Source organism: Blennius ocellaris (assembly GCF_963422515.1).
Source record: "Blennius ocellaris genome assembly, chromosome: 17".
NCBI classification, from domain to species: domain Eukaryota; kingdom Metazoa; phylum Chordata; class Actinopteri; order Blenniiformes; family Blenniidae; genus Blennius; species Blennius ocellaris.
In genome coordinates, this window is record NC_137666.1 from 8369252 (window position 1) to 8396576 (window position 27325).

At 42.9% G+C, this 27325-nt stretch overlaps 1 protein-coding gene across 1 annotated transcript in view; it reads right to left on the reverse strand.

Annotated features, from left to right (window-relative positions):
- pacrg (PARK2 co-regulated) overlaps positions 1-27325 on the reverse strand; it is a gene marked incomplete at both ends in the record, with an annotated part of 136939 nt that overhangs the window by 38441 nt on the left and 71173 nt on the right. Inside the window, one exon of the mRNA XM_080513386.1 lies at positions 19429-19578. Within this exon, the coding sequence (XP_080369512.1) occupies positions 19429-19578 (150 nt within the window). The remainder of the gene's footprint in view (positions 1-19428; positions 19579-27325) is intronic.

The window sequence follows — 27325 nt, forward strand, 5'->3', positions numbered from 1 at the left end:
ACCACTCTGCTGCTGGTGTGGCATGCCGCTCCAGAGGGCTGAGGGGGCCTCAGCTACGTCGGGGCTTATCTCAGAACCTGGTGGCGGTCCATTCCTGCTGGAATGTTTGGGTGGCTTCAGTGTAGTAAAATCCCCGGAGATGTGCAGGGTAAAGGCTGGATGAACTACGGCGCTCGTGTGTGTGTGTGTGTGTGTGTGTGTGTGTGTGTGTGTGTGTGTGTGTGTGTGTGTGTGTGTGTGTGTGTGTGTGTGTGTGTGTGTGTGTGTGTGTGTGTGTGTGTATGTGTGTGTGTGTGTGTGTCGGAGAAACGGTTTGGCTTGTGCCCAGGCCTCAGGAGTGTTAAATGCTTTGATCTTTTAAAAAATGTTTTCTACAACCGTGGAACTAACACAGCTGCAAGGAAGTTTGATAGCTGAAACCCGTGCGTGCACGCACACACGCACACAGTCATTGAAAGTTACTTTTTTTTTTTTTTTCCTTCTCCACTGATGCCTTTAACCATCTACAGGGACAGGTTGAAACTTTTTGCTCTTTTTTACTCCATCATCGCTCATCTCATCTCTTTCTTTACTTTCTTCTCAACTTATCACACGGGAGGGGGGGGGGGAGAAAAGTGCTTAAAAGAACAAAGGATGAGCCTGTTTTGTTACACTACATAAGGTTTCCATTGTTGCAGGTGGCGTGTTGTCGCCTGGCCATCGCTTCAGGACCAGAGTTTGATTCGTGGCTGTGAAGTTTGCATGTTGGTTCTGTGCGTGCTGGTTTTCTCTCGCCATTCCCCCGCAGGACAAAAGACACGGGCCTCGGGCTGATTGGCGGCACTAAAGCTACATGTAGGTCCGAATGTGTGCAGGTGTGGTGGCTATGGCTGGCTCTTTTAAAGAACCGGCAAGTCAGTCCCAACTATTTTTCTTGGTCGACTCGATGGCCTTCTCTTTTCTTCTTATTCCGATGATGTGAAGTGTCACGTAAGAAGATGTCTGAGAAAGAGGACAAAGGGTTTGTCCCAGTGACCGTGGAGGGAGAGAGCAGGAGAACGAACTGCTCTCACTGATATCGTTTTCATATTTCAACTAAAAAGAACGGGGCCTTATCGAGGGCTGAAATAAAAAGAGAAATAGTTGTCAATAAAACCACAGTGGATTCTACGCTATGTGTAATGAAATGTAGGTAAACTAAACAATTATAGAACTAGATGAGATTTAGGACCAATTTTTAAATCAGTAATGTAGTATTTACATCTTAATTACTTGAATATTTTTCCAATTTACCTATCAGGTGTGACTAGAGGAGGGGGAAAAAGCTCCATATTCAATACTTCCATGACTGAAAGGGTTTTCCATTTTTGTTGCATAATATTCACATTTTATGTGCCAAATAAAAGTGAGTTTGTGGAAATGCCTCAATGGTAAAATATGAAAACCAAAGTAAATATGTAGGCTTGCACTCTAAATCACAAATGTTGACTGTATATTGGAAAGAGATTAGCTGAATCCAAACACATCAATCAGCAGGTTTCTGTTTGAAGTTGAAATAAGTTCACATGGAGTTTCTGCGCAGAAGTCAACTCGTGCAATTATTGGAATGTGGATTTGTAACACTGCCCACATGCAAACTATCTGGACTGTGCCAATCTTGGAGGGAATGGAGAGCCAATAGTCCCTAAAGGAGAGAAAAGAAAAATCCTCATATTAGCTGCTTCCAACCATCTGCTTCTTTCTAACCCGGCTTTGTTGGCATATACAGTGCCAATAAACCAGATGTGGCAGGTTCAATCAGTCATGAGACAGGAGTCACGGCGCCTGTGCGCGCCGAAATGGTAATGTTGTTGAAATGTTGTCTGATTAGCATCACAAGTATGTCATCGAGAAAAAAAGAAAACCTTTAAGTTCCTTTGAAAACTCTCTGGGTAGGTAAAGATCTTTAACCTTTATGTTTTTTGGTTTTATTTGTCTTTCAAATCTGACCCTGTCCCAGTGAGGTATTATATTAATTGTCATGCATTTCATCTCAAGCCTGATTCCTGGATTAGGTGGCAGCGTTCAACTGCTCCAAGTCCGGAATAAAAAAAAAAAAAGAAAGATACAAAGATAGAAATAATAAAAAGAATCAGACTCAGAGGAAATGTTATCTTGCACAGATTCCAAGAATGGTGTCTAATTTTACAAGTGCAGAAGAACAAAAGAAAAAAAACAACCTGATAACACAAGAAAGTGAGTTGCTAAGAACAGACACTCGCATATAACACACCCCAAAGGTATAGCAGCAGGGGTAAAAAAACAAAAAAAACAACACATTGTTGTTGATCATACGAGTAAAGATTCTGCATTTGTCTCAATCAGCCCTATTCTGCTGGCAAGTGTCAGGCTTTCTCCCTCTTAAGAGCCTTAATATAGGCCGCTACATCAAAGAGGTGACTAATCAGGCTGACGAAGAGAGGTGTCACACAGTGTCAATCCCTTAGGGCCGCCGCATGTCTCTCAGGATGCCTGCTCCCTCAGCTCTGACCTCAAATAACCCGCCACGTGCACACCGCACGTGCACGTGCGGCGGCCAAGTCGGTTCGGCAGCCGCGCGACGTGCAAGTGCACGTGCGCATGGGGGTAAAATCGGAGGAATTAATGTGCGCACGTCTGAAATTAGACACACAAAAGGACTTTCTACTCGCTAACCCACCACTACACATCTCGCTGGGAATCAACGTGAAAGATAACTTGGTTCATTGATAGGCCTCTGCTGATGAGCAATGATTAAAGAGGTAAAAAATGGAAACTCATCTTGATGTATTTGGGTCAATTTCACGTCCACAGCCGTTGCCTGGTCAGGACTATTTCTAGCAGAAGTGGTGGCGGTAATTAATGGGTGATAACGGACACATTTAATTGGCTGTAATCTATCCGATGAAGCAGGGAGTCTGCATTCTTTTGAGGACAAAGGCCCGCTGGGAGGGCGGGAAAATCTGCCTTCATCTGTAATGCTGCAGACATGCAGTCCAGAGTGGACCATACATCAGCATAACTATACAGCAACTCCGTAATGCCCAACAATTAAACTGCGTCATGCGTTTGAAATAATGTAAATAAGCATCCTTCACGATGAGCATGACTGCGTCCTCCTCTGAACAAAGCACAAATGCAACAAGCCAGAGTAAGAAGCTCCTTAACATAAAACTCAATAAATCAGTTCAAGTAAAGCAATGTACTCTATGTACTCATAGCTACTTGGTTCTGCCCGAGAGCTCAATATACAAGATAGATCTTCCATATGATAGGAAAGAGAAAATGCAGTCTGCCAAGAACTCCTCCCAGAAGACGGGTGAACACTGATTTGCATTGGAATGAAGCGTCTAAGGCATGTGACAGTGTAGATGTGTATGCGTGTGTTGGGGGTTGGTTTTTTTTTTTGCACGTGCGTGTGAGTTTGTGCGTTTTAACAATACGCGCAATGTGTGTCGTGTCGATTTGGTGCTGGTTTGTGTGTGTATGGACCTGCATGGATCACTAGTGATGGAGCGCCTTCTCAATCTCACCGCCCGCCCGCCCTCCAGCCTCACGGGGACTCGTCAATCTATCTGTACTTACACCCAGCGCACGCGTTCTGCCCATTCTGCTGCACCTTCTCTTCCACAACAATCTGAAGCAAGTAAACTGTTTCGATTCATTGTGAGACTAAATCACCATTATTCTAAAACGGATGCATTTAAAAAAAAACAGTTCATGTATTTTCCCTTTATGAAACATTCGATTTAACAGTCATGTAGCTTTGGGGTTAGCAACAACTTAAAACCGTAGTTCACGGAATCCGACAGCAAATTCCCTGAGGATTGTAGTTTAAGTAATAAAAATGGAACCAAAAATGCATCTGATAATGTTGCCAGTGTAACATTGAGCCAAAAACAAGATCGCTCTTTTTGAGCCATGCTCAAGGAACAACATGTGATTCACGGTTTTGCCCTCAGCTGAAACGTAAGCTCATAACTAACACAAATGTGATTGATTTCATTTGGACATTTCCTTATGAAAAGCTTTTTAAGTGTGATGGACTGTTGATCAGCTGGGATCAACATCAGGTTGGATGTAGCAGGTATACAGTTTTAAGAAGAGAGTTTAGACAGTTTGGTTTGTAATGAAGACTAATAACTTTGGGTAAGTACAATGCAAGTATAATTAGAAAAGTTTAAAAATGCTTCATGCAGAGAAATGGCAACTGTTCCTCTCACCTTACCATACATTTTAATAAAAAAAACACCATTATTGATGCATTAATGTGTAAGTAGAATTTATTGGCTACTGGAGAAACAATCAGCTATTTTATGTCGGGCAGTAGGTTTTCTTTCCCCCATCAAACAATTATCATAGTGATTATTGCATTATTGATGTTTATTTTGTTCATAAAATAGTTGGTAACACTAAAAACTACCTCGGCTCTAAGCAGAGATCAAGAGACATTAAAACTGACTAATCAGTAAATTAATTGATGCTTCTTCATAATAGTTTCATCCATAATTCATTATATTTTACAAGTCTAAAAAAGTAAAAAGTTCAAGACTTGCTGCCCCTCTGGAGGAGTTTAAAAGAGTAAATGTGATGATTTTCTACCCAGTGATATAGCTGACTGGAATATTCAAACTGGAATCCTACACATAACAATTATATCAAAGACAAAAACAAATACATTAATCAATAATTACTGCACTGTACTAGACACAACCATTTCCAGTGGGAAATGATCTAAAGGCAACCATTTTCATTCACTAAAGAGCATGTTTTCCTCTCGACAGGCACTTTCTGAAACAATGTAGGAATTCATTGCAGAATCTTCACTCTGTTCAGTGTTACATGAAATAAATGATGTGTATTGTCTGGAAAGCTCTGAACTTTTGCCACAGCTCTTTCAGAAATTCAAAGAGGCGGCCCTCTTTGTAATCATTCCCAGACTGATGCTGTCCTTCTTTGCTTAGTTACATTTCATCCGGAGCGCCAGACTTAAAGCGGTCTCATAAACAGAGCGGTTCAATGTCAGACTGACAAACTAATGAGCTGTTTAGATTCAGGCCGCGCGATACATCACTGGAGCTGTATTCAAATGTAATATAACCTTTTCGTTGACACAAGAATAAATGTATTCATTTGCCGCGTTGTTCTTGGGCCTGTGTGTGTGTGTGTGTGGTGTGATTGTGTGTGTGTGTGGACGTTTGAGGCGTTTGTGTGTCACCCTGTGGTGACTTCAATGCGGGGGTTTTACTGGCGTGGTAGCTGAGCCCAGTCTGATGTTCAGATTGAAAGCCCATTCCGTTACCACTCCATTATTCTCTCTGATTGCCTTCTTGTTAGCTGCTTTCTGTGGGAGGATTTGATTTTGACCTGAACAGACGCCAGCGAGAGGCATGTCTGCCGATGTTGACGTCACTGGCAGCACGGAGTCTGCATGGGCAGGTGTGCAACTCGTGTCCGGGAAGTAAATCTGCAATAGTGTTCGGTGCGCTTTATGGCAGGGGAGTTAAACAGCCATCAAGCCAAAAAGGCTGCTCCACCAGTTGGTCCGATCTTGCCCTTTGAATGACCTCGCATGGTGTAAAAAAAAAAAAGAAGAAAAAAACACAGGGGGGTCGCAATGCCTGTTATGCAGTGAATGCTAGCTATCATATTGCTCGAGACATTAAATTTGCATAAAAGCCTTACTACGAGGGTGAGCTGATGATAATATGCTGAAGGCTGCGGGAATTATGCAGCCCGAGGAAGCAACAAGCGACATTACTTTGTTTAGAAACATTGTGTTGAATCCATAAATCTACTTGTAAATATAATAATAATATACCTATTGAAAAGATTAAAACCGAACAGATTTAATCAGTTTTTGAAATGTCAAACTGCCCACATTTAAATATTTTTATTTAAATTGAACAGGTTTTGTGTTGCATCTTAACAAGTTACACTGATCGACACTATGAGGTCTTATTACCAATAAAAATAAGTCTCATGAGATATAGTAATAGATGTAAAAAAAATTATTAACAGTCCAGAGTCACTGGTTTATTCTTCATAATATATTCAAATTTGGTAGAAAAACATCTTAATTGAGTGCTTACTGACAGTAAGAGGTGGTTTTCCAAAATCAAAGGACCAGAGTAAAGCAGAGTTTATGTTAATACGAGGAGTCTATCAAGAAGGAGATTTTAAAATTGTCACGACTTGTTTAGAATTTCTTGAATTTGTCAATCATGTACTCCTTGATTTTTATATATTAATGTTGTGGCTTTAAAAAAAACCAAAAAACCAAAAAAACATTATAGTCGTGTCGTCTACAAAAGTTCTTTTCCAACCTGGAAAAAAAAAAAAAATCCATTTGTCAAGTTTATTCAAATTTCCCAACTAAATGTGAGACGGTGATTCAGAGCTTTGGACCTCGGTAAGATGAGCCTCCCTGTGCAAAGCATTATCTTTGGATCACGGCACATCCCCACTGAGTGCTCTTTATTGGTAATCAATAGGCAAGCTGGCTTATGATGGCTCTCACTCATTACAACTCTTTAATAAAAGCCCACCCTGCGGTGACTGCTGCTTTGAGTAGTACAAACACGCACGGAGCCATATGGGAAACCAAATCTCTGTTTACACACAGCGAAGAACTTGCAAACAAAGACAGAGAACAGCCTTCATCGCGAGCAGGCAGCTCGGGACGAGTCCTCTCGAGCTGTTGCGTCAACATCACTCATCGACGCCCCTGCGGCCACTTTGAGGTGTCCTGTTGGGTGAGGACTCCTCAACTATCCTCCGACTGGATCAATATAGACATTCGCTCTTTGATGGGGTGCCGGGTCACGGATACTCTCTCGAAAAAGGGTGACACTCCCACATAAATGCCTCTCTCGATGCAATGCAGCTTGCATTCCTCAGCAGCTGAACTCCTATTCTCAAATTGAAAGCATCGCGGCCAGAGTCAAGATCGCAGAACTCCAAATGGTGTGGTCTCGCATAACCTGCAGCGGCATACGCTTTCATATGCTGGAGAAGCAAATTCTTGCTGCTGTTTGCCAATGGCTTCAAAGCAGCTGTTCCATCTCTCCGCACATATGGAGTCAGGTGACTGAAAAACACTTTCCCCCCCCTCCCTTGTAGTTTCCAGTAAGACGGAGGCCTTTTAAAAGAATATGGGGTCACTTTGTCATACGTATAGGTTTGGGTGCTAGGATGTAATGCAGCACGGGTCAATTTTCCATGAGCCGCCAAGCAGCTTGCCGTCATATGTCAGGGGAACATAGGAAGACATAAATAGAGGAGGGAGTAAGTGACCCTGTTTCAACTGTCACATACCTCGGTACCCGTGGAGAAGTTCACAGTCTCCCTTAAATTACACGACAACATCTGTTTCAGCTTGACCTCAGCCAGCCTGAACCACCTCCGAAACACACACACACAATAAAAGCACATACTTTTCGTTGCAGCGCAAGTCTCCACATGCCATTGCCTAAACATTTTAGGAAATATTCCTCACAACTACTCGAACTTGAACAGATTTGCACCACTATATCGACTTCAGACCCACAGAACAGATCGTCAGCGTCGGCCTCGTGTCTCGTGACGCCGCACAGCGTGCGTGGTTATGATCTGAGCATCCTTAAGGTGCCAGCGTCTGAGGAGAAGACGACCTTTCTCTGCCGAGAATAGCAGGGCTGTGGGGGGGGGAACAAAAGCTGTGATGACAAACACACGGGAGCAGACTGTGACCCCCTGTGAGACAGATTGTGCTGGTGGACTCCATTACCCGTCCTCACTGCGTTAAAAGATTAGAATGTGAGACACCGAGTATAAACAGCAACTCATCAAACTATTCCAAGATATATTCACACGGAACAGAAATGAGATCAAGTCATTGCGCAGCCCGACACAATGGTTCTCGTTTGATGAGGCCCTGTTGGGAAAGTTGAGAAATTGCCCACCAATGCCCTTAACAGTGCATCCAGAAACAGATCCACATCAACAGTTATGGAAAAAAGAAAAGAAAAAAAGAAAAGAAAAAAAACAACAAATGTAATTGACGTTGGACTATGGGTAAAAAAAAGTCACAGCATTAAGCAAAAAAGCCTCTCAGAGAACCTGAAAGCTCATTCTTTGAGACGGGAAAGAGCTGGGAAATATGTGTTTGACTATTAGAAGCAGTGAAGGTGAACGGGAGGCCGAAAAACAGCTTGACATCGAAGCATTACGAGCAACACAGTATCTATCTAGGAAAGATTATACACCGAACAGCCCTCATTGCAGCTGCTGCCCAGCACGGAGCTGAGATTTCAGCATGTTTGACAAGGCCACTCAGTGAGGGCAGAGACCTAAATGTTTCAGGCGCTCATTGCTTCGTTCGACGTCCGGAAAGGGAAGGTTGAAACGAAAAGCGGGACATGCGGTGCATGAGGAGGGAGCGAGGTGAGGTGAAACAGTGAGTGAAAGTCAGTGGGGATTCGCCTCTCCATCCACTCTGACTAAATATTTGATGGGGGGGAGGTGAGGGGGCGGTGGGGGGGGGGGGGGGGGGGGGGGGGGTGAAGGAGTCGACTGGCTGAAGTGAATCAGGGGAGGTAACCGTGGGTGCATTTCCTTTGGGAGTGTGCGGAGTGTCCCATGAGTGCAGAAGGGTTGGAGGGTCAGGACGTTACAAGAGCTGTCACAGTCCTCAAGGTGAATTATTCATCTGGCTGAGGTCAACACTGGAACGGCATTATGGGTGGCCTGCAGTCGAGAACAAAGAGGCCAAGGCTTTTAGCACATACGACCCGCCGAGCAAAAAGAGAAAACCAAGCAGGGCATCAATAACAGCAGGGACAGTGGTAGTAGACCGAGGAAACACTGTTTGGTACTGAAAGTGAGATATTGGTAATTATGTGGTTGTAAACATACAGGAAAATACAAAAAATAAACAAGAGCCGAGATATCCCTGCAGACAGCATGCAGCATCCTTGAACACATGTGTTCTTCATGTTATCTGCTTCCCGCTCATGTAAACTCAATTTAATTGAATAGACATGAAAAGAAGGCCTGTTTTATGTTTACCAACTGCCCCTGACTGCCAAATTAATGAAGGAAGCTCAACTCACTACTGTACACACACACACACGCTCTGCTTGTTGTGGCTTTTTGAAACATTTCCACCCATAATCTATAACGTTTGTCACAGAGCGGCTTCAGAGGAGCATTTCTGATATCGAATCGCATGCCACTATATGTACAAACTCTTGAGGTCATGTGAAAGATGAGCGCCATCTATAAAATATGATCTCAGACAGTTCATAGCAGTCGCATTCGAGATTCCACGCAGTGGTGTAAAGCGGACATTGATGTTTATATCACCTCTATTGACTCTGAAGGGCACTGGTGTGTGTGTGTGTGTGTGTGTGTGTGTGTGTGTGTGTGTGTGTGTGTGTGTGTGTGTGTGTGTGTGTGTGTGTGTGACACAACAGATCCTGAAAGTAAATAAGGCCGTACTGTGAGAATTTTCCCAGTGTTTGCACAGCAGACACTGTGAATCCAACACACACACACACACACACACACACACACACACACACACACACACACACACACACACACACACACACACACACACACACACACACACACACACACACACACACACACACACACACACACACTGTTTACAGATGAAGCTGCAATCAATTAATTATTCAAACAGCGTACAATGTACATTCCAAAGTACACTGTACAGTGCCAGAAGCCTATTTGAAATTTTTTTTTTCTTTTATTAAATTAAATTTAACTATTAGCAATGTTGCAGCAGTGAAAAGGCTAAGTGCTTGAAGGACTTTCTATGCAGATTAATTCCTTAACTCACAATTTACAATTTAGTTTGCATGCAGGCACATTTGCATCCAGTTTTGGTTTCCAGCCTCTTGTGAATAAAACAGAGTGATATTTGCATTATTTACCTTTACGCCATATGAGGCAGCTTACAGTTGAACTCGTTATTGCTGCCGAGTTTTTCTTCTTTTTTCAAATATGTCTCTATAACTGAAGGTTGCAGCTTGAGGGCATCGTTTGGTAAGACAGAGTTTTAATGGAGGGCAACACTGAAGGATGTCAGTGAGTCTAAAAAAGAGGGTTACTTTTAGCAGCAGGAATTCAACATGGGGGGGTTAAAAAGCACATTGTGTTGTTATTAAAAATAAGATGAAATCTAAGCTAAAATAAGATTAAAAAGCCATTCAGTCAAAAGTAAAGTAACTGTGATGGTAGAATTAACTGAAACATTTTATTTCAAGGAAACAAAGTGTTTTATTGGAAACAAAAATACAGCATGCTCGATAAATAACCTGTGTATGTAAGAATATGTCAAAGAAGCTCCATTGATTACATGCACAATGTATTCTGCTGGACATCACTCCCATATTTATTTTACAACATTATTTTGCATCATGAAGGCGATAGTTAAACTATTTAAATAACAGCAACTTGTGATGCAACATGATGAGGAAGCAGATCTTAACAATATCAATAAAACCTAGAAATTGCAGTCCCCCCCCCCCCCCCCTCCGAGCTTGGTTGTTCGGTAAAACAAGCCTTTATCCTGTCTGTTCCTGGTCCTTTTCCTATTAGTGGCTGGTCAAGCATAATTAGGTTACATGGGGTTCACAGGACTGACCCTCATTTATGTAGCACACGGTGCTCCTCTCGTACAATCGCAGCACGGCGGATAAAGAGTCGAGTAAAAACAAGGTGAGTGGGATTGTTTTCACTCCTTAATTAGGCTTCAAAAGTTAAGGATATGAATAGCAACAAGCCCCTCCACAACAATCCGCTCTACTGCTAAGGCTGAACATGCCAACACTTGCATATTAACATTCGTCTGGGGGGGTCAACATCAGTTGTTTTTTTTTTCTTTTTTGCTGACCTGTATATTAAATACATGAAAATAAGTTACATATTCCAGGTGTTATATGCGTCATTTATTTATTTGTGATGCATGCTGCCACAAATAAATAAATAAATAAGATTTGCTGGTGTGATCAGGGTTGTCGTATTGTAGGGGAACATGGGAAAGGAATGCCGTAAGACATGGAGAGAAAACTGTGACCACCGCTTTCCATCATGTTTGCATGAGGGCAGATAAGGATACTTCGGACAGGAAGACGTGATAAGAAAGGGCAGCCACGGGTTGTGGTTCTAAAAATATAAAAAGTATGTTCCTGTGGCTTGAAACAAAGTGATAGCTTATATGGAGAGAAAAAAAGTGCCACTTGCATTTGCCTCATAATCAAAACCTTATTTACTGTGTTTTAATCTTTGCTTTTTAAACGACGACGTTGACATTTTTTGTGCTTTGTTTTACATTTATTCTTTTTTTTTTTTTTTTTTTTTTTTTTTATTTCATGTAAGCATGCTCAGTTGCTTTTTGTGTTCGAGGAGAACTTTATATCTAAGATTTTTCACTACCTTTACTGTCGGTAGCAGGCCTGTTTTCTTTTTTGTTTTTTTCCAGGTCAGGAAGTCATTGACCTTTAAAACAAACGTCTAAGATGCGAGTTGCAATAACTTGATGAGGTGAACTCTGTGAAAGCCAAATAGTCTCTCATTATTGTTGTATCACATAGAACTCAAAAACCAGAGCGAATTATCCCTGTCAAGTTAAAGACTTTGGAATACCATGAAAGAATTCCAGACTGTGGCCCAGAAAGGTGAATGCATTGTGAGCATTCTGACATGGACAATTTAATGTAATTCTGTTGTTTTATCGCGGGTGTCCTTGCCTGGTACAATAAGTTTGCAAGACGGTTGGAAGGCCATTTGTTATTCATTTTGTGAAATTGTGTTTCATTTTCCCCTCCGCTTTCACTGGAGCGGCCAACTTGTGGGTGAAGGTGTGGCTGCTTATGAAAGCTGACAGGCAACCTGGCGCAGGGTGCGAACGCTGATCCAAAGCGGGCCGGACAAATGTCTGCACACACACCAGCATTCTGTCGCCGGCTGCCCGCGGAGATGTCAAACACAATGATGTGGTAAGAGGCTGCTGCAGAGCCTTGCCGCTCGCCATAACACACGCGAAGGCAACATGCAAGGACACAGTTTCACACAGACAAATTCAAACAATGCCCACACAACTCCACGCGGCCAAAGGAGCGACAACAAAGTAAAGCATCCGTCTGAGACAAACACGTTTAATGTTGCTGCTATTCGTATCAAAACTATTGTCTAATTCCAACTGCTCAATAATTGTGTTACATATGTCAGGCCCCCGGAGTCAGGACAATCCTGAAAATCGTTTCAGAGTGCCCCAAATTCATTAATTACAGAGAGTGTTAATCTCATTGAGATGGGAGGGGATGGAGAGAGGACAGGGCCCTCATAACTCATCCAATTAAGTAATTGAGTGTTACTAGGATTAGAGGGACTGAAAGAAGGAGCCCCGCTGAGAATGACGACTTCTGGCTCCACACTAAGAATACATACATTGTCATCCACAGATTAGATGTGTGCCAAACCCGCCAAACCCGATCCCATCCATCCAAGAGCTTCACTCAGCTGCTTTCACTTGCTCCTTGATTTGATTTCTATCAATTAATTTGGGGTTTGGAATATTGTGAGCTCCACTGAAGTTAAAGCAGCTGCTGGGATAATGGCATTAATTGAATTTTGGTTGATTTTTTTTGTTTTTTTTTACCTGGTAGAGTTATCTGGAAGCAAGGCACTTTGAGGTTTTAAATGTCAAGTGCGCTATAGATGCATTAATATAGATATTATAAAGGTTAAAATCCCATGTAATTGTTGTGAATAAGAAGAAAAGTCCTTCAGAAAGATGCATGCACACATATTTACAGCCCAGAAATAAAAGTTAGTTTGATTTAAATTAAAAAAAGAAAAAGCTGTCTGCTGCTGTCTGAAAGTCGGTAGTTTCTCAGTTTTGGGTTTTTTTTTTTGTTGCTGCATCTTCTCGCAGACGTTTGTTTAATAATCAGTTACTTTTTCAGGTGTTATGCATAGTTCTACTTGACTGCTGAAAAGTACATCCCCTTCGAGGACTGTGCGGACTTCAATAATGACTGATTAACCCAAGCAGAACAAAATAATTCATTTCAGCCTCCATAATGTGAATCCGTTGCGAGACTGACCCACAATGTGTCCACAGCTCAGCAAAGTAGTAATGCAACCAACGACAAATTTAGTGAGACAACAATATCTTTTCTAACTTATGAATGATTTTCTAATTTCTGGTCAGTTGATGAACAATAATAGTTATTTTAGTGTCTACGAGCTCTCAAGCATGAAAGCATGTGACTTCAAGGAGACTTTCTGTTCAACTGCATTTATAGAGTTTGCAAAAAAAAAAAAAAAGAAAAGCAAAACTATACATGACTGACAATAAGCTCGGTGTGCATTGCGGTATCCCGAGGCCAGCAACTGAGGTCCAACAAATGACACGTTACGGGGAAAAAAATAATCCGAGGTGCACAACAAGTTGCAGTGAGACGGTGGGGAAGGAGCTCTGCAGAGCAGCCTCTGCACACTGCAGCAAACTAAGTGCTGCTTGTTAAAGTAGCAAACTGCCTGGGCAAGGACGCCAAATTTTATTTCATTTTAAGCATACTGCCAGCCTCAGGGCTTTGTGCCATTTAAAGAGTGGATCCCATAATTCCCCTAAGTGCTTCGCATTGCAAGAGGCACTATGTACAAATTAATGAACAAATCAACAAACACAAAGCCAAGTTCTTGCTGAGGCTCTCCTCTCAAGCAATTAGTAAAAGTACATTTTCTGACCTGATGGAACAATACTGAGGCACAAATACCATCTGTTCCTGGAAAAGGACACATGAAAGACGTCAGTCACAAACTGCCGCATAAAAAGTTTGAGAGGGACAATTATTGACCGAGAGTATGAGGTGTGTATCTTTGGAGAGTGGATGTGTGTTTTCATTGAGCAGTCTGCCCGTCTGACTGCAGAGCAGCCCAGATTATGCATGAATCTGGCTGCTTATCAGCTGACCTTTAAATTGGAGCCGCAGAGTGACTGCAGGCCCAAGGGCTGACGCGCACACCTGATTGGCTGCTTCGCCTCAGACCTGCTGACAATAGAAATTAACAGAGCCAGGTGGGCATATCCTCAGGCGGGAAGAAGTATCAGAGTGGAGTGAGATATGGGGAGCTGGGGAGGGGGGGGGGGGGGCACATTAATATAAAAAAAATGTATTCTCACTATTTTCCCTCAACCTGCTGTCTTTTCTTAAGCTTCAGGAGGGAAGGAAAAAAAGTCATTATGTGCTGTGAAGCATGCTAACGGTGGAGCAGGTACGAACAGACGGGCCCGGTATTACCTGGATCTCATCTCTTGCTCACTCATGCTATCTCTTCTTCTATCTCTCTTTTCTCCCTCTGTTTCTCCCATTCCCTCCGTATTTTAATAGCAGAGCGGTCCAGGCAAGCTGTGATTGTTTGATAGATAGATATCTCATGTTGGAGAGGGCTGTACATGGGGAAGGGGAGAGGGGCCGAGGATGAGGTGTGTGTTCTGTCGTACCGCGGGGAAAATGGAGACCGGTGTGTCTGTGGAGGATGATGGATTACATGGAGGGGGGGCCACAGGTTCACGTGTGTGTTGTGTGTGCCTGTGGGTCTGTCTCCCCAGCTCCCCTTGCCATTGTGTCTCTATGTGCACAGGGGAAAGCATGGCAGTGAATTAATTTTGCACAATGGCAGCTGGAAAAGGTCATTAAATAAAGCAAATGTTTGTGAATGGGAATCTAGTGGAATTAACTTCAACGCCATACAAGCAACAGTGTGGTGCTCCGGCAGTAAATGACAGAATTATGTGGTATTGTGGACAGGAGCACAGGTGGTTGAGTGCACGGGCATACGCTTGGCCTTCTGTCAGATTAAAGTGAGTTGGGGAGAAAAAAACCCCGCTTTGATTACCGTGCAATTTCCGTGTGTGTTCATGATGATTATCTCAACATCTGACAACTGCATGCGCGTCATTTTCGTTCCTGGTTGCTTATCTCCTACTGTCAACACCCATTTTTAGAGACGTGGGTCATGGCAAAGGTGAGGCCAGCTCGATCTCCCCTTTCTTTATTTTTAATCTCCATTCTCTTACATTAATCTTAATTGAGCTGCCATATACAGTACAGAAATATGACCAGCGTCAGCTGTGGCTATGTGTGTGTGCATGCATGCATGTGTCATATGATACACAGATAAGGTGGCGTCCCAATGGGACGACGGTGGTGTGGCGAGCCACAGCATCACATCCGTCAACAACACAAAAACCTCACCAGTCGCCCAGTCACACAAGACAGAGAGCCACTATCACCATCCGTGTGTGTGTGTGTGTGTGTGTGTGTGTGTGTGTGTGTGTGTGTGTGTGTGTGTGTGTGTGTGTGTGTGTGTGTGTGTGTGTGTGTGTGTGTGTTTTCCGTAATGCACGTGGGTGAGACCTTATCATAGCTGGCCACATTCCTAGCAGGAAGATAAAAGAGGGCCAAATGAACCGGATCACTACTGCGTGTGCAACGTATGTGCCTGTGTGTACGTGTGTGTGCGTGTCTGTGTGCATGAGAGAAAGTGTTTGTCAGTGATGAATAGGCGTTTAAGGACCTACACCTCACAGATAAGCGAGGAAAATTATCTGGGCAACGACAACAATGCTACAATGTGGGCTCAGGCAAATACCACGAGAGCCCTCCAGACAAACATCGACTGCTTGTAGACGTCATAAAAAAGAAAATCCTTTTACATAGTCCTCAGCTATTCGTGTGTTACTCGGGCACTCTTTCTCATCATGAAACTGAAAGGAAGAAAATTTCTTTATCTGTTTACATGTACAGCTCACAGAGTGGCCTGTGTAAAGCATCTACCTGCAAAAGAAAATGAAATCACTGGTTATTATGAAGTGAACATCAGATGCTGTTTGTATTGTGTCTCAGCACATAATGTGATGTATATTAAAGTTTATTTTAATATATTTAAACTCGAGTAGAGACAAATTAAATAAACCTCCTTTTTATCAGATTAAAATCTGGATACCTGGCTTCATCTGATGAGGATATTTAACTTAAATAATGAAATTCAATTTGGAAACATTGGATTTTATAACGAATCTCACAAAAAAAAAAAATCTGTAAATTCGGGCTCAGATTGTAACACAGGTCATCCTCTGATTGCCAAGTTGGTGTTGACGTTTGTAACTACATGTTTCAAAATGTCAGTGACAACTCTGATCAGTTTGTGGCAATTTATGTGCAAATATGGGACTAAAATGGGGAGAACGTACAGTTGAGTCACTACTTTACCATGGTTTAGTCATATCGACACGACGTGCTCAAAAAGGTTAGCATTACTCACCATTTCACTGTCGTCTACAGTCCAACACCGCTTTTCAAACTTGAAACACTGTCGGTCTCCTCCTGACACGACATACAGTAGACGACTTTTCTCCGTCGGGCTAAGAAGAGGAATTTGCTGGATGACAGAGCACATCTCTCCTTCTTAAGGAACGTTGTTGCATTTCATTAGGGATGAGATTCATCACCGCAAGTAAACAAGAGAGCCGTGCAAATCATATTTGAGGAATTCCTGAACTGCCCTCAACACTGTCACTCGTAGACGTATTGCGGCGCGCACGTCCACAATCACGCGCGTACACAGGTTGATGCACAAAAGGAACAAACCAAACAGAAGCCGAGAGCTGATTCAGAAGACAAAGGGGGACATCAAGGACGGTGATACTATGTGATTGCTCATTATTATGTTCTTCAAAATGACGCATTACTGTGACAGCGGTGAGAATGGCAGCCAGCTGCCTGCAGTAAAAAGTATTTTTTTTTCTCTCCCTTTGAACAATGGAACAAGTACTTTGGGGGGGGGGGGGGGCCTATACCCCAAAAAGGGGGCGCATGAGCTTTGTGATGTCATCCATTTGGTCAGAGGTCCGGTGTTCGGGGTGAAAGGGCCTATGAGGGTCCATTCTGGAGATGGCCAGCCCTGACCTTGGACAAGTGGTTCAGATAAGGCCTGTATACAGACCAATTTAACAGGTCACAACCCTGTCTCAGAGCGGGAGTGACACAACGGGAGCGTGTGAACACAGCCTAGGGGATCTGTCCCATGATGAGATGCTGGCGATATCTAACAGTAGCCCTGACCCTGCAGCGGTGCCTGTCAGCCTATTGATTCACAGCTCCAACAACCGGGGAGACAGGGACAGAGTCAGGTTGCGCAGCCTCAACTGGGACAGTGTGCAGCGGTAGATGCGAGTCTTGTCTGTGTGTGTGAGTGTGTAGCGAATGACTGGAGTATTATGTGCCTGGGGCTGGCAGGCCAACAACAGCAACAGTGAACGGGGAGAGATGGAGACAGAAAGCTCGGGCCTTCATCGGCACTGAAGCCAACAGCTGAATATGGGACACAACAGATCTATTCATGACAGATGTACACAATTGTCGAGACGCGCACGCACACACACACACACACACACACACACACACACACACACACACACACACACACACACACACACACACACACACACACACACACACACACACACACACACACACACACACACACACACACACACACACACACACACACACTTGGCGCATACCGGACAGTAGCCCCGTTGTGGCTGAGGAGATAAGAGGCATGCCATGCGAGCTCTATGAGTTACAGTGTGGGAGAGCCAAAGGGAGATGTTACCACACACTAGTCGACAGTCCTCTGTGTCTTCTACTGTATTAAACACAATGATCACGCCTGTCTGCTCGAGGCAGCGTGCTGGCGCTGTTTGAGACAGCCAACAGAGTGCGGGTCGGCCCATGAGGTGTTTGTATGAGCAATATTAGATATTAGATGGACTTCAATGAAGGCTTTGATATCGATAGAAAACAAGACATAAAACAGAGGCGACAGAGACACAAAGAGCCAGTGCACGAGTGTGAGAGAACAACATGAAAGAAAAAAAAAATCCCACGCAGAGTTTCTTGTTCACAGTGTTGGTTTCCAAAAAGAAGAAGAATCTAATCTTACTGTTTGAAGTGGTAACTTTCTCTGCTGGCAGGGAGTTAGTAATAGGTGAAGCACAGCGTGTATTGACAGCTTATTTAAAGAGGAAGCTTCGCATTGAGATGGAAAATACAAAAAAAAAAAAAAAGAAATCATCAAATTATCCATCTGTATGTATTGAAGAACTAAAACGACAACTTATATTCTCACCCTCAACTCAAGGAAAACTTCACAAAGCGATAAATTCAACTGCAGACCTCCAAAGTGCTGCGCAGGAAACGCGCTCCTTGTTTAGCAGAATGGGTCGTCTGCCTCGGCAGCTGTACGGACCCCTCTCTGGCCCAGACGGGTCTCTCAGGGAGAGGTCAATAGCAGGGATGTCTGCCAGGTGAGAGGTTGGCTCGGGTTTAATCGATGCTCGCCAGAGGACGACAGACAAACCGGCAGGCAGGTAGACAGGCCGGCATGGTAACTAGCAAGTTGAAAGAAGACCATCCCCGGTGGGGTTCACCGGCCAGATCCTCAGCCTGTGCTGTGGAGGAGGAAACTCACGCTTCAAAACATTTTCGGGGATTGATTTGACAGCTAATTTGCAGAGGAGATTTGCATAAGGCCATGCGCTAATAAGGCAAGCTTTTCTTTTCCGTCCTTTGTCTTTCCACGTTATCTCTCTCGGCTCGCTTCCTTCTTTTTTTAGACCTCAGCAAATAGTGACAGATAATGTAAACGAATTAAAAAGACAAGAGATTCAAATTGGATATTGATTAAGAGACTAAAGCCCCGTGTTTTCTCCTGTTAAAGCTTGTGTTTAAATGATTGATTCACAATGTCACTCTCCACATCCTACTGACTGTGTGGCATCCAGGACTAGTTGTGCCTCTAAGCTGTCAATGGGCCCACATCATGTCACACCATGCTAAGTGCTTTGACACAACCACACAAAGAGCCCTGCCTATCTGATGCCAATCTCTCCAGATCCTGGTGTCACCCAGGTGGAGGCTTTCAGAAAGAGCAAGGACAAAGTCTCCTCCTCAACAGCCCGCACAGTGTGGCCTGACTGACAGCAGAGAAGACAAAATTGAGCTTCTTTGTCAAGTGGGTGCTTAAGAGGAAGCAGAGGAAGTAAAAGTAAAAAAAAAAGAAAGATTCAGGGACAGGGGCACAGATGTAATCCGCAGCAAAGAAAAGGTAGGAAAGTGAATATTTCTGCCTATGATGTGCCAGTAAAAAAAAAAAAAAAAAAAAAAAAGACTAAAACATTGCATAGCATTTCCCTGCCTGGAATCACCAAGCGTCACCTAAAAGAAGTTTTCACACTGCTGGTCCCAAACCATCAAGGTCAGAACTTGGACAGGAAGCACAAAGAAATGGAGACACAATCCCACACAACTGCCTCTCTCTTTACAAAACACTACAGAAGGGACTCACTTTTGTCGTTCTTGAAGAGGTTGAAAATGTGGAGGATCTGCCTGAAGTAAGGAACCAAAGCCTCCCCCACCTTGTCACCAGACATGACCAGATGCTGCAGAACTTTAATGGTGGTGCACATCACTTTCTTGTTCCTTGTATTCAGGGCATCTGGGGAGCAAGATAACCAACATGCATCAGGAATACTGACACGAATGAATATCATTTAAAATTGTTTGCAAAGACAAGTGGTCACTCAGTTTGTAACAAAGACTGAAAGTAAACCGGAAGCAAGCTCGGAACGCGACACTGGACACAACATATGACCTTCAGACCTCTCTTGTAAATAAACAAAGTTTAATCTTCAAACTACACCCAGATTAATTCATATAGAGCACAGTACAAAGTAAACATTCAAGCCTTTGAAGTCATTCTTCGTTGTACTGGACTCAGTATCTGGTGTGTGAACGAGATATGATGCAGATGATGGTGTTGTAAAAAAAAATATTTAAAAAATCACAGTTTATTGGAGAAGGACCTTGAAATTAAAAGAGTGGGCAGCACAAAATGTACTCAATTATTGTCAATGTGAACACGTGTGTTCAACTATTTACTACAACTGTGGCTCACATGTGCAGCGCCCACTGTTTTAGAAAAGCTGAGCTTTCCCTGCTTACATAGAAAAGGATTAATGTTAGGATTGTTTCTAATATACACTCTGAAAGTCATATCTGAAAAGTCTCCATTTCACACGGACTGAACACAGACTTTTTAAACAAAACGTATAGAATAATGCGGAAGGACCTGATTCATTGCTAAGAAAGTTTCAGTAAAAACATCCACAAAAGAAATGTGCTGTACCAAATAACTAAACAGCAAGTTGCTGAAACAGCCTCTGGGATGCAGAGTGGATTTCCAGGTTCTTTGTTATTGCCAGTGGAGGTAAAGTGAAAGTAGAACGACTCCAATGTCTGCAATTATATGGTACATAAAAGTGGGCTTAGTGGACATGACCAAAATACACCTACAATTTAACCCCCATATGCTACTTTCTCCTTAAAAGCATTTCCTTTAAAGCTGGGCTTTGATTTAGACTAGCTTGTCCGCAATCAGTGATTTCAAATGCACTGGGGAGGCAGAGTAAGTGAGAGCCAATCACTGGGCTATTTGGCCTACAGCTGCACTTAACTCCATCTCCCATTGATAGAGAGAACAAAAGGGAAGGATGGTGAGAGAGATGGAGGGCTGGGGAGATCAAGAGAGACAAATACAGGGGAGAAAAAGGGAAGTGGGAAAACAACAAAAGACACAACGTCAAACAGAGATAAAGAGATGTGACAGACAGAGCAAAAGGTTGGAAAATAACTAGTGATTAGTGACTGGGACTGACATATTTTCCTACTTCTTGTTTTATTTGAGTTTTTTTTGTTGGTTTTTTTTTTAGTTCGCACACGTGATCCCCGGCACGGCTGCTGGTAATTCCCTTTGTGCAGCTAAAAACAGCATACCTCGTGTCACAAAAACTGCTTTGTCTCTTTAGAAAACCTTTGACTGTCATTTGATGCTTGCTTCAAGAAAAAGAGGGAGATAATGGCATCACAGTGCCTGTTTTGTCACCGAGCTCCTACAAACAAAAATGAAAAGTATTTCAAAAGAAAGAGTCGAAAGCAAACAGTGACAGAGAGTCAAGACACTCAGACACCAGTTGATAGACACAAGCAAAAAAGAATAAACAAAGGTAAAAAAAAAAAAAAAAAAAAATGATGAGTGACTTTTGAGGAGTATTGTACTGATGGAGAAAACCTAACCTTTCATGAAATCAAAAGTGAAAAAAGTAAAAAGGGAAAATAATACTTAAAGTTGCAAATTGGCCTTACAGTACAAGGCAGACATCAATATCGCACAGCCATTCATCGTTTATAACACTTTATTTAACTCAAAGTTGCAGGGTACTGGAGCCGATCCCAGCGGACTGCTTGGTCACATAGAGTCAAATCATGTTTTTAGACTGTGGTATAAAATTAAACAAAGTCAGAGATCTACTTTCACTAAAGCCCCGTTTACACAATGTTTCAATTTAAAGGCATCATTTTTGCATTATTATTTATCAGTATCCTATGGAACTTCGTAGTCACTTGGTGTGAAAATAAATAGTTGGTAACAAGTTAATCTTTTCAAACTGAACAGTGATAAGCACTTGTGATTAGAGCTGTTAAAACACACCAGTAGTGATGATATTTTTGTAGCATTAAATAACAATATTGTGTTAAATATGTGCATATGAGAATATTTGGAAAATTATATAGTGTCATGTGAACGGAATGTGTGCAGAGCCCTTAGTAAAATTTTAGTTGCCTTTAAAGTTAAAGGATGACATCACCAGCCAGTTATATCTATTGATAACTAGCCTTGGTAACTGCAGAGAGATGGCGGGATTCTAAAGTGAGTCTGGTGGACGTTAAAGTGAGGTGGGCAGCAGTGATAGCGACTACCCCTGAAATATTTTTGAAAAACATTCATTTCAGACACATATAAATGCAATCCAGCTTGTGGTGGATTGAGTAATAACCTTGAAGTGATACTTTGATATTGTCACATCACTACCTGTGATTGTGCTACTTATTAACTGCAAGTTAGAAAGAAGAAAAAAAACCCTAATGCACAGGAAAGAGAACAATATGTATATTCACCCCAAAGATATGACTATTGAATACAGATTCACGAGTGTCCTCTTCCTAAGGCTAAGGCCCCGTTAACGTTTCAAGTGAGTGTGTGTCGATTTTGTGTTTGCGTTTTGAAAAAGCTTTGCATTTAAAAATGACGACAAGTCGTGAGCCTGCAGCAGGCCGTTTTTGTAATGACACCACATACAGGTGCACGCAGAGAACAACATGCTAAAAACACAAACAATGGCAAGTGGCGTAAATTCATATTGAACAGACCACATTGGATTGCTATTCTGGGTGACTCAACTATAGAACTACCAAGTTCAGAAACTAATCTACAAACAAAAAACAAGATGTGACTGTCTACCAACACTAGTAGAAAAGATTGATCTAACCCCCACAAAAAAAAAGCTGCTACAAGAATGAACAGTTCTCATTATAGAGTCAACAAAGGGTGAATACCTGTATAAAGAAGGTGGAGGATCCCAACAAGCTTCCTCATCCACAAACATCAAACACAGAGTTCCCACTATAAAAAAATAAACCAAACACAGTTCTCAGAGCTCATCACTGTAGTCAGCAGAGCACAGCAGCCTGACAGGCAGCCCGGCGGCCAAACAGCAAGAAGCAGGTAGTTAAGTTCTTCCTGAGTGTTTGATGGACTGCAGGTGTGAGGTGTTGAGAGCGAATGAACGAGCGAGAGAGAGAGAGAAAGAAAGAAAGAAATGAAAGAGAGAGAAACAGCTCTCATCCAGAACCAAACATCGGTGGACGTAACAAAAAGTATCTGCGGTTATCCACATTCTTTTGATTTTGGAGCTGGTTTAAAAGTGTTTACTCCCTGAACAATCTAAAGTCTTCTTAAACTTTCCACAAAACATCTCTGGCTTTTTCTTGATGAGCATTTAAAAGAAATTCCAAAATAATTGACCACCTTTGGAGAGCACAGTTGGTTACCACTCCCACATCACACTGGGGTTGAGTTACTTTCTCTATATATTTTTAATGTTCTCAATGTGCCCACATGGGTTTTCCTGATGCGTTCTTGTTTCTTCCCACAGCGTAAAGACATGCATATCATGTTACAGTTATGATAAATTAATTGTCCAAGCATCCAACAATACGGAAGATTGATGAATGACAAGTACAGCTATAGAAATATGAAAACTTTATTCAAAAAGTGGATCTTATTCTTCCCATTATCAAACACCCTGTGTAAATAAAGAGCATCCTAACACAATACTCATTTTTAGCACCACAGTCAGACTGACAGAAGACTCACTGAGTGGGAAAAAGAGCAGCAACGGCAACACACAAACATCATTAAGCATCAGAGCACCAAGAGAACAGCACACAGCCTGTGTTGAAACAGCTTAAATGCAAAGCAGTCGCCCCTCTCACACACGCTAGTCACCCATTACACACACGTATGAAAACAGCGAGATGAAATGTCAACGTCGGCCAGGAGCACAGACTGTCCTCAATGTGGCAGCAACAACAATATGAGTGGAGTTACACAACGTGGGAGAGTGTCACAAATAGCGAGCGGGTAAAAGGTTAAAAGGGGGTTTTGGATACCGAATTCATACATTTAACTGAGTGAACCAGGATCACTGCTGTTAGTCCATCTGAAGGCAGGACAAGTTTGGCCAGGCAGGACTTTGTCTCAGTAACAATGCTTGTGTAAGTGTGTACGTGTGTGTGTGCGTGTGTGAGTGTGTGTGTGTGTGTGTGTGTGTGTGTGTGTGTGTGTGGGTGTGTGTGTGTGTGGTGTGTGTGTGTGTGTGTGTGTGTGTGTGTGTGTGTGTGTGTGTGTGTGTGTGTGTGTGTGTGTGTGTGTGAGTGCCAATACAGAGGACCAGCAGTGGCAATGATGCTGAATGAGCAAGTGTATTGTGTTTTACGCCATCTCAACATCTCTGTCTTATCGTCTGCCCAGACAGACAAGCGCGGAGATATCTGCCATCACCCAGATAAGGTGGAATGTGGAATGACAGGAATTTCAAACCTACATAACAAACAATGAAATTCTAATTACGAGCCAGCGCAAACAATTTTCCCTGCTGTGACATTTGGACCGCGGGACTGTTCAATTATTCATCGCCACTCTCGCCTTGTCGAGGGGGGGAAAAAAAAAAAAAAAAAGGGAAACTGGAAAAAAAATTAAAAGAACGAGGGAGAAAGCAGACAGACGAGGACCCCGATATAGTAATGCTGGTTTAAAAACCTGTGCTCGGACAAATCTGAATAAAGTAATCATCTATTCATACTAGGCCCTGTTTCATATTCAGTACGAAAATAAAACAATGGTGACCTTGTATTCCGCTTCCTGAGAAATGTCAGAGGTAGGCTGACACCTCCGAGAGTTTCGCGGCAAATTGTTCTCGCGCGGTGTATAAATACACTTTTCAGATCAGAAGAAGATGTTCCTGTGCAGAGATGTAACCGCGGATCGTTCAGTAATGAAAGTCTCATTTCGCTTCAAAGCTGAACAAATGTTATGCCAATCAAGCGAGGCTCAATGCAGGCATGGCTGTGAATCTACTTCCCTATTTAGGGAAGCAGGCAAACCCAAACAACATGCCGTCTGCTAATATTTTACCTGCTTTTAAGTCACCTTGGAACCGTTTGGCTGAAAAAACACATTACTGGAGCAAACGCAGACGAGCACAGGAAAGCCTCAAGTGTGTGAAAGCCACAAATAAAAAAAAAAAAAAAACTTAAGAATGTGTCGTCCATTAGCATTTTAATCCTGATTTATACCTTGGCTGCACGGGAGTCCTTCTGAAGGGGGCGAAGGGAACATGGTTTATCGTAGTAAAGAGTTCAGGCTTTAAGTCACAGAGGACAGGGCTTGGGCTTCAGCGTCAGACAGTCTTACTCATTGTGTATTCTCATTGGGTGACCTGCAGTCATCATCAAAATTCACCGGGGCCTGACGTGGCTCAGTCGCTCTGCAGATAAGAGCCTGCCAGCCACACTGAAGATGTATTAGCGTCGGGCAGGAAAAATATATATCTTGCCATTTTAAACTTCAGCAGACGGCTTTTTACTTTCTTCCTCTTTTCTGCCATCCCTTCTTTTTCCCCGATTCCATAGAAAAGTAATTAATCTGCAACAGAGACACGGACTGGCGGCTCTGCCTAGTGGATGGCAAAACAGGCCTGATTTTTTAATAAACCAAAAAGTTAATAAGGAGCAGGCCATTTAAAATTCCATTATCAGGGGGAAATGTGTGTTTTTCATGAGAAGCACAAGCATCACCTTTTGGTCCGGCCTCGCAAAGGCAAAACCAGCAAGACTGCTGAAGGGGTCGAACTCGTAAAGTATGCTGTAAATACGCTAAAGTTGTGTGTTCAGAGAGTGGACAGTGCCATTTCAATATTTCAACGACACATCTGAAAGTTCCGGGGAGTGAACAAAATGCATTGTTTGGGCAGTAATGATTTTATGAGCATAAGTTAAAAACTACTCATGCAGGCATGGAATTCGGGCATGCGAAACTGTGTGATGTGTCACGGTGAGTGCTCGATGTGACTCATAGCCAGGGTCAGTCTGTCACCGTGTCTCTGGGTCTCCTGCCTCATGTTGGCCGTTACGCCCCTCTGCCTCCACAGACATCCAACACCCACACACACATACACAGGAGACACACACACACACGTTTCAAATACACGTACACGCCACCAGCCAACTGCCCATGACATGTACACTACCGCAGCCGCACTGGGCGCCACTTAAAGGCTCCCACTTTGAAACTGACACCCCAGTTGGCTGTGGCGCCGAACAAAAGACAGCTTGTGTGAGCGTGTGTGTGTGTGTGTGTGTGTGTGTGTGTGTGTGTGTGTGTGTGTGTGTGTGTGTGTGTGTGTGTGTGTGTGTGTGTGTGTGTGTGTCTGTGAGAGGCTGTGTGTCTATGCATGCGATAAAAATTTTTCCAACAAAAGCCACGCTTTCTATTCCAGGAACTCGTCTTTCCTCGTATTTGTCAAACCTGTCTCATCCGCGTCACGCTAAGTTCTGGCGTCTATTTTTGAAGTCATGGACCACTCCACGACCTTTCCGCCCACCTCTATCTGCCGCCGTGCGTGCATGCACCAACGTGTGTTCATGCAAAAGTGGCAGGATTGGAAGGTAAGGAGGTGCAGCGCGGCGACGCAGTTAAACGCAGCATGTCACCACATTCATGGTGGATTAACAGGCGTGTTTGGAGGGACGGCTTCTTCCGGGAACCGCAAAAACAAGGACACTTCGCCCTGAGGGTTGATGTAATAATAGGTACAGTACAACTGCTAAACCAAATTAGGGCTTCACATCAGGACCACTCGCACGCTAATGTTAGAATCTGCTTCAGAGGAACGGGGTAGGACAGGTGAGGCGTTTTGTGGTAATTCCCGTTCGTCTATTTTAACTGCATTTTACTACCTATGCAAGGTTGTCTGATGAAAGTCATTTATTGTAATTATTCCATGACATATATGCAAGTAACACAATACAATTGTTTGGTAGAACTTTTCTTTGTTGTGTGAATTTTATACCAATGGACAGCCAGGGTATTAAAATACAGATTTCATACATTTGTGGGATTGTATCCCTGGAGCATCGGACAGATCTTAGTCAGTGCCAGTCAGATTATTCTGCCGTTGGAACATTTAAATCTAAAGAAACAAGTCAAAATGGCAAATTATCACTTTATATAATTGGCAACTGAGTAGCATGTGACAAAAACCAAACACGGATCCATAGCAGCCCAGCACCTCGTCCTCATGATGGAAACGAGCCCATTTTGCAACCAGCATTTGTCTAAATTCAGCCAATGTGGTTGGATTTGTAACTCTGTTCGCAACAGCATGAACAAACTGATCCCACAAATATTCAGGAAAAAGCCATTTAAACATGGGCAGAGAAGATTTGGCTCATTTTTCCACGGGTGCAATCCAAGTCTTCAGTTCTGCTGCTCATCCCACAAATGTTAGCAGAGGGAAATACATCCTACTCCGGAGAGTGAATTATATTGCCTTCAAAACTGCGAGGAATGATGTCGTAGCAAGCAGAGACATTTACTAAAGTTGCAATTAATGTCTGGGAGGATTTTTCTAGTTGTCAATCATTCAAAAAGGAACAATATTATAGGGGTGTGTTGTTGGAGAAGCTAAGAAATGGTATATTGACTTTACACTGTGCTTTACACCGATAGACACGGTCACCATATTTATAAGCACACTGACACACTCTTAAAAGCAATTCGAGGT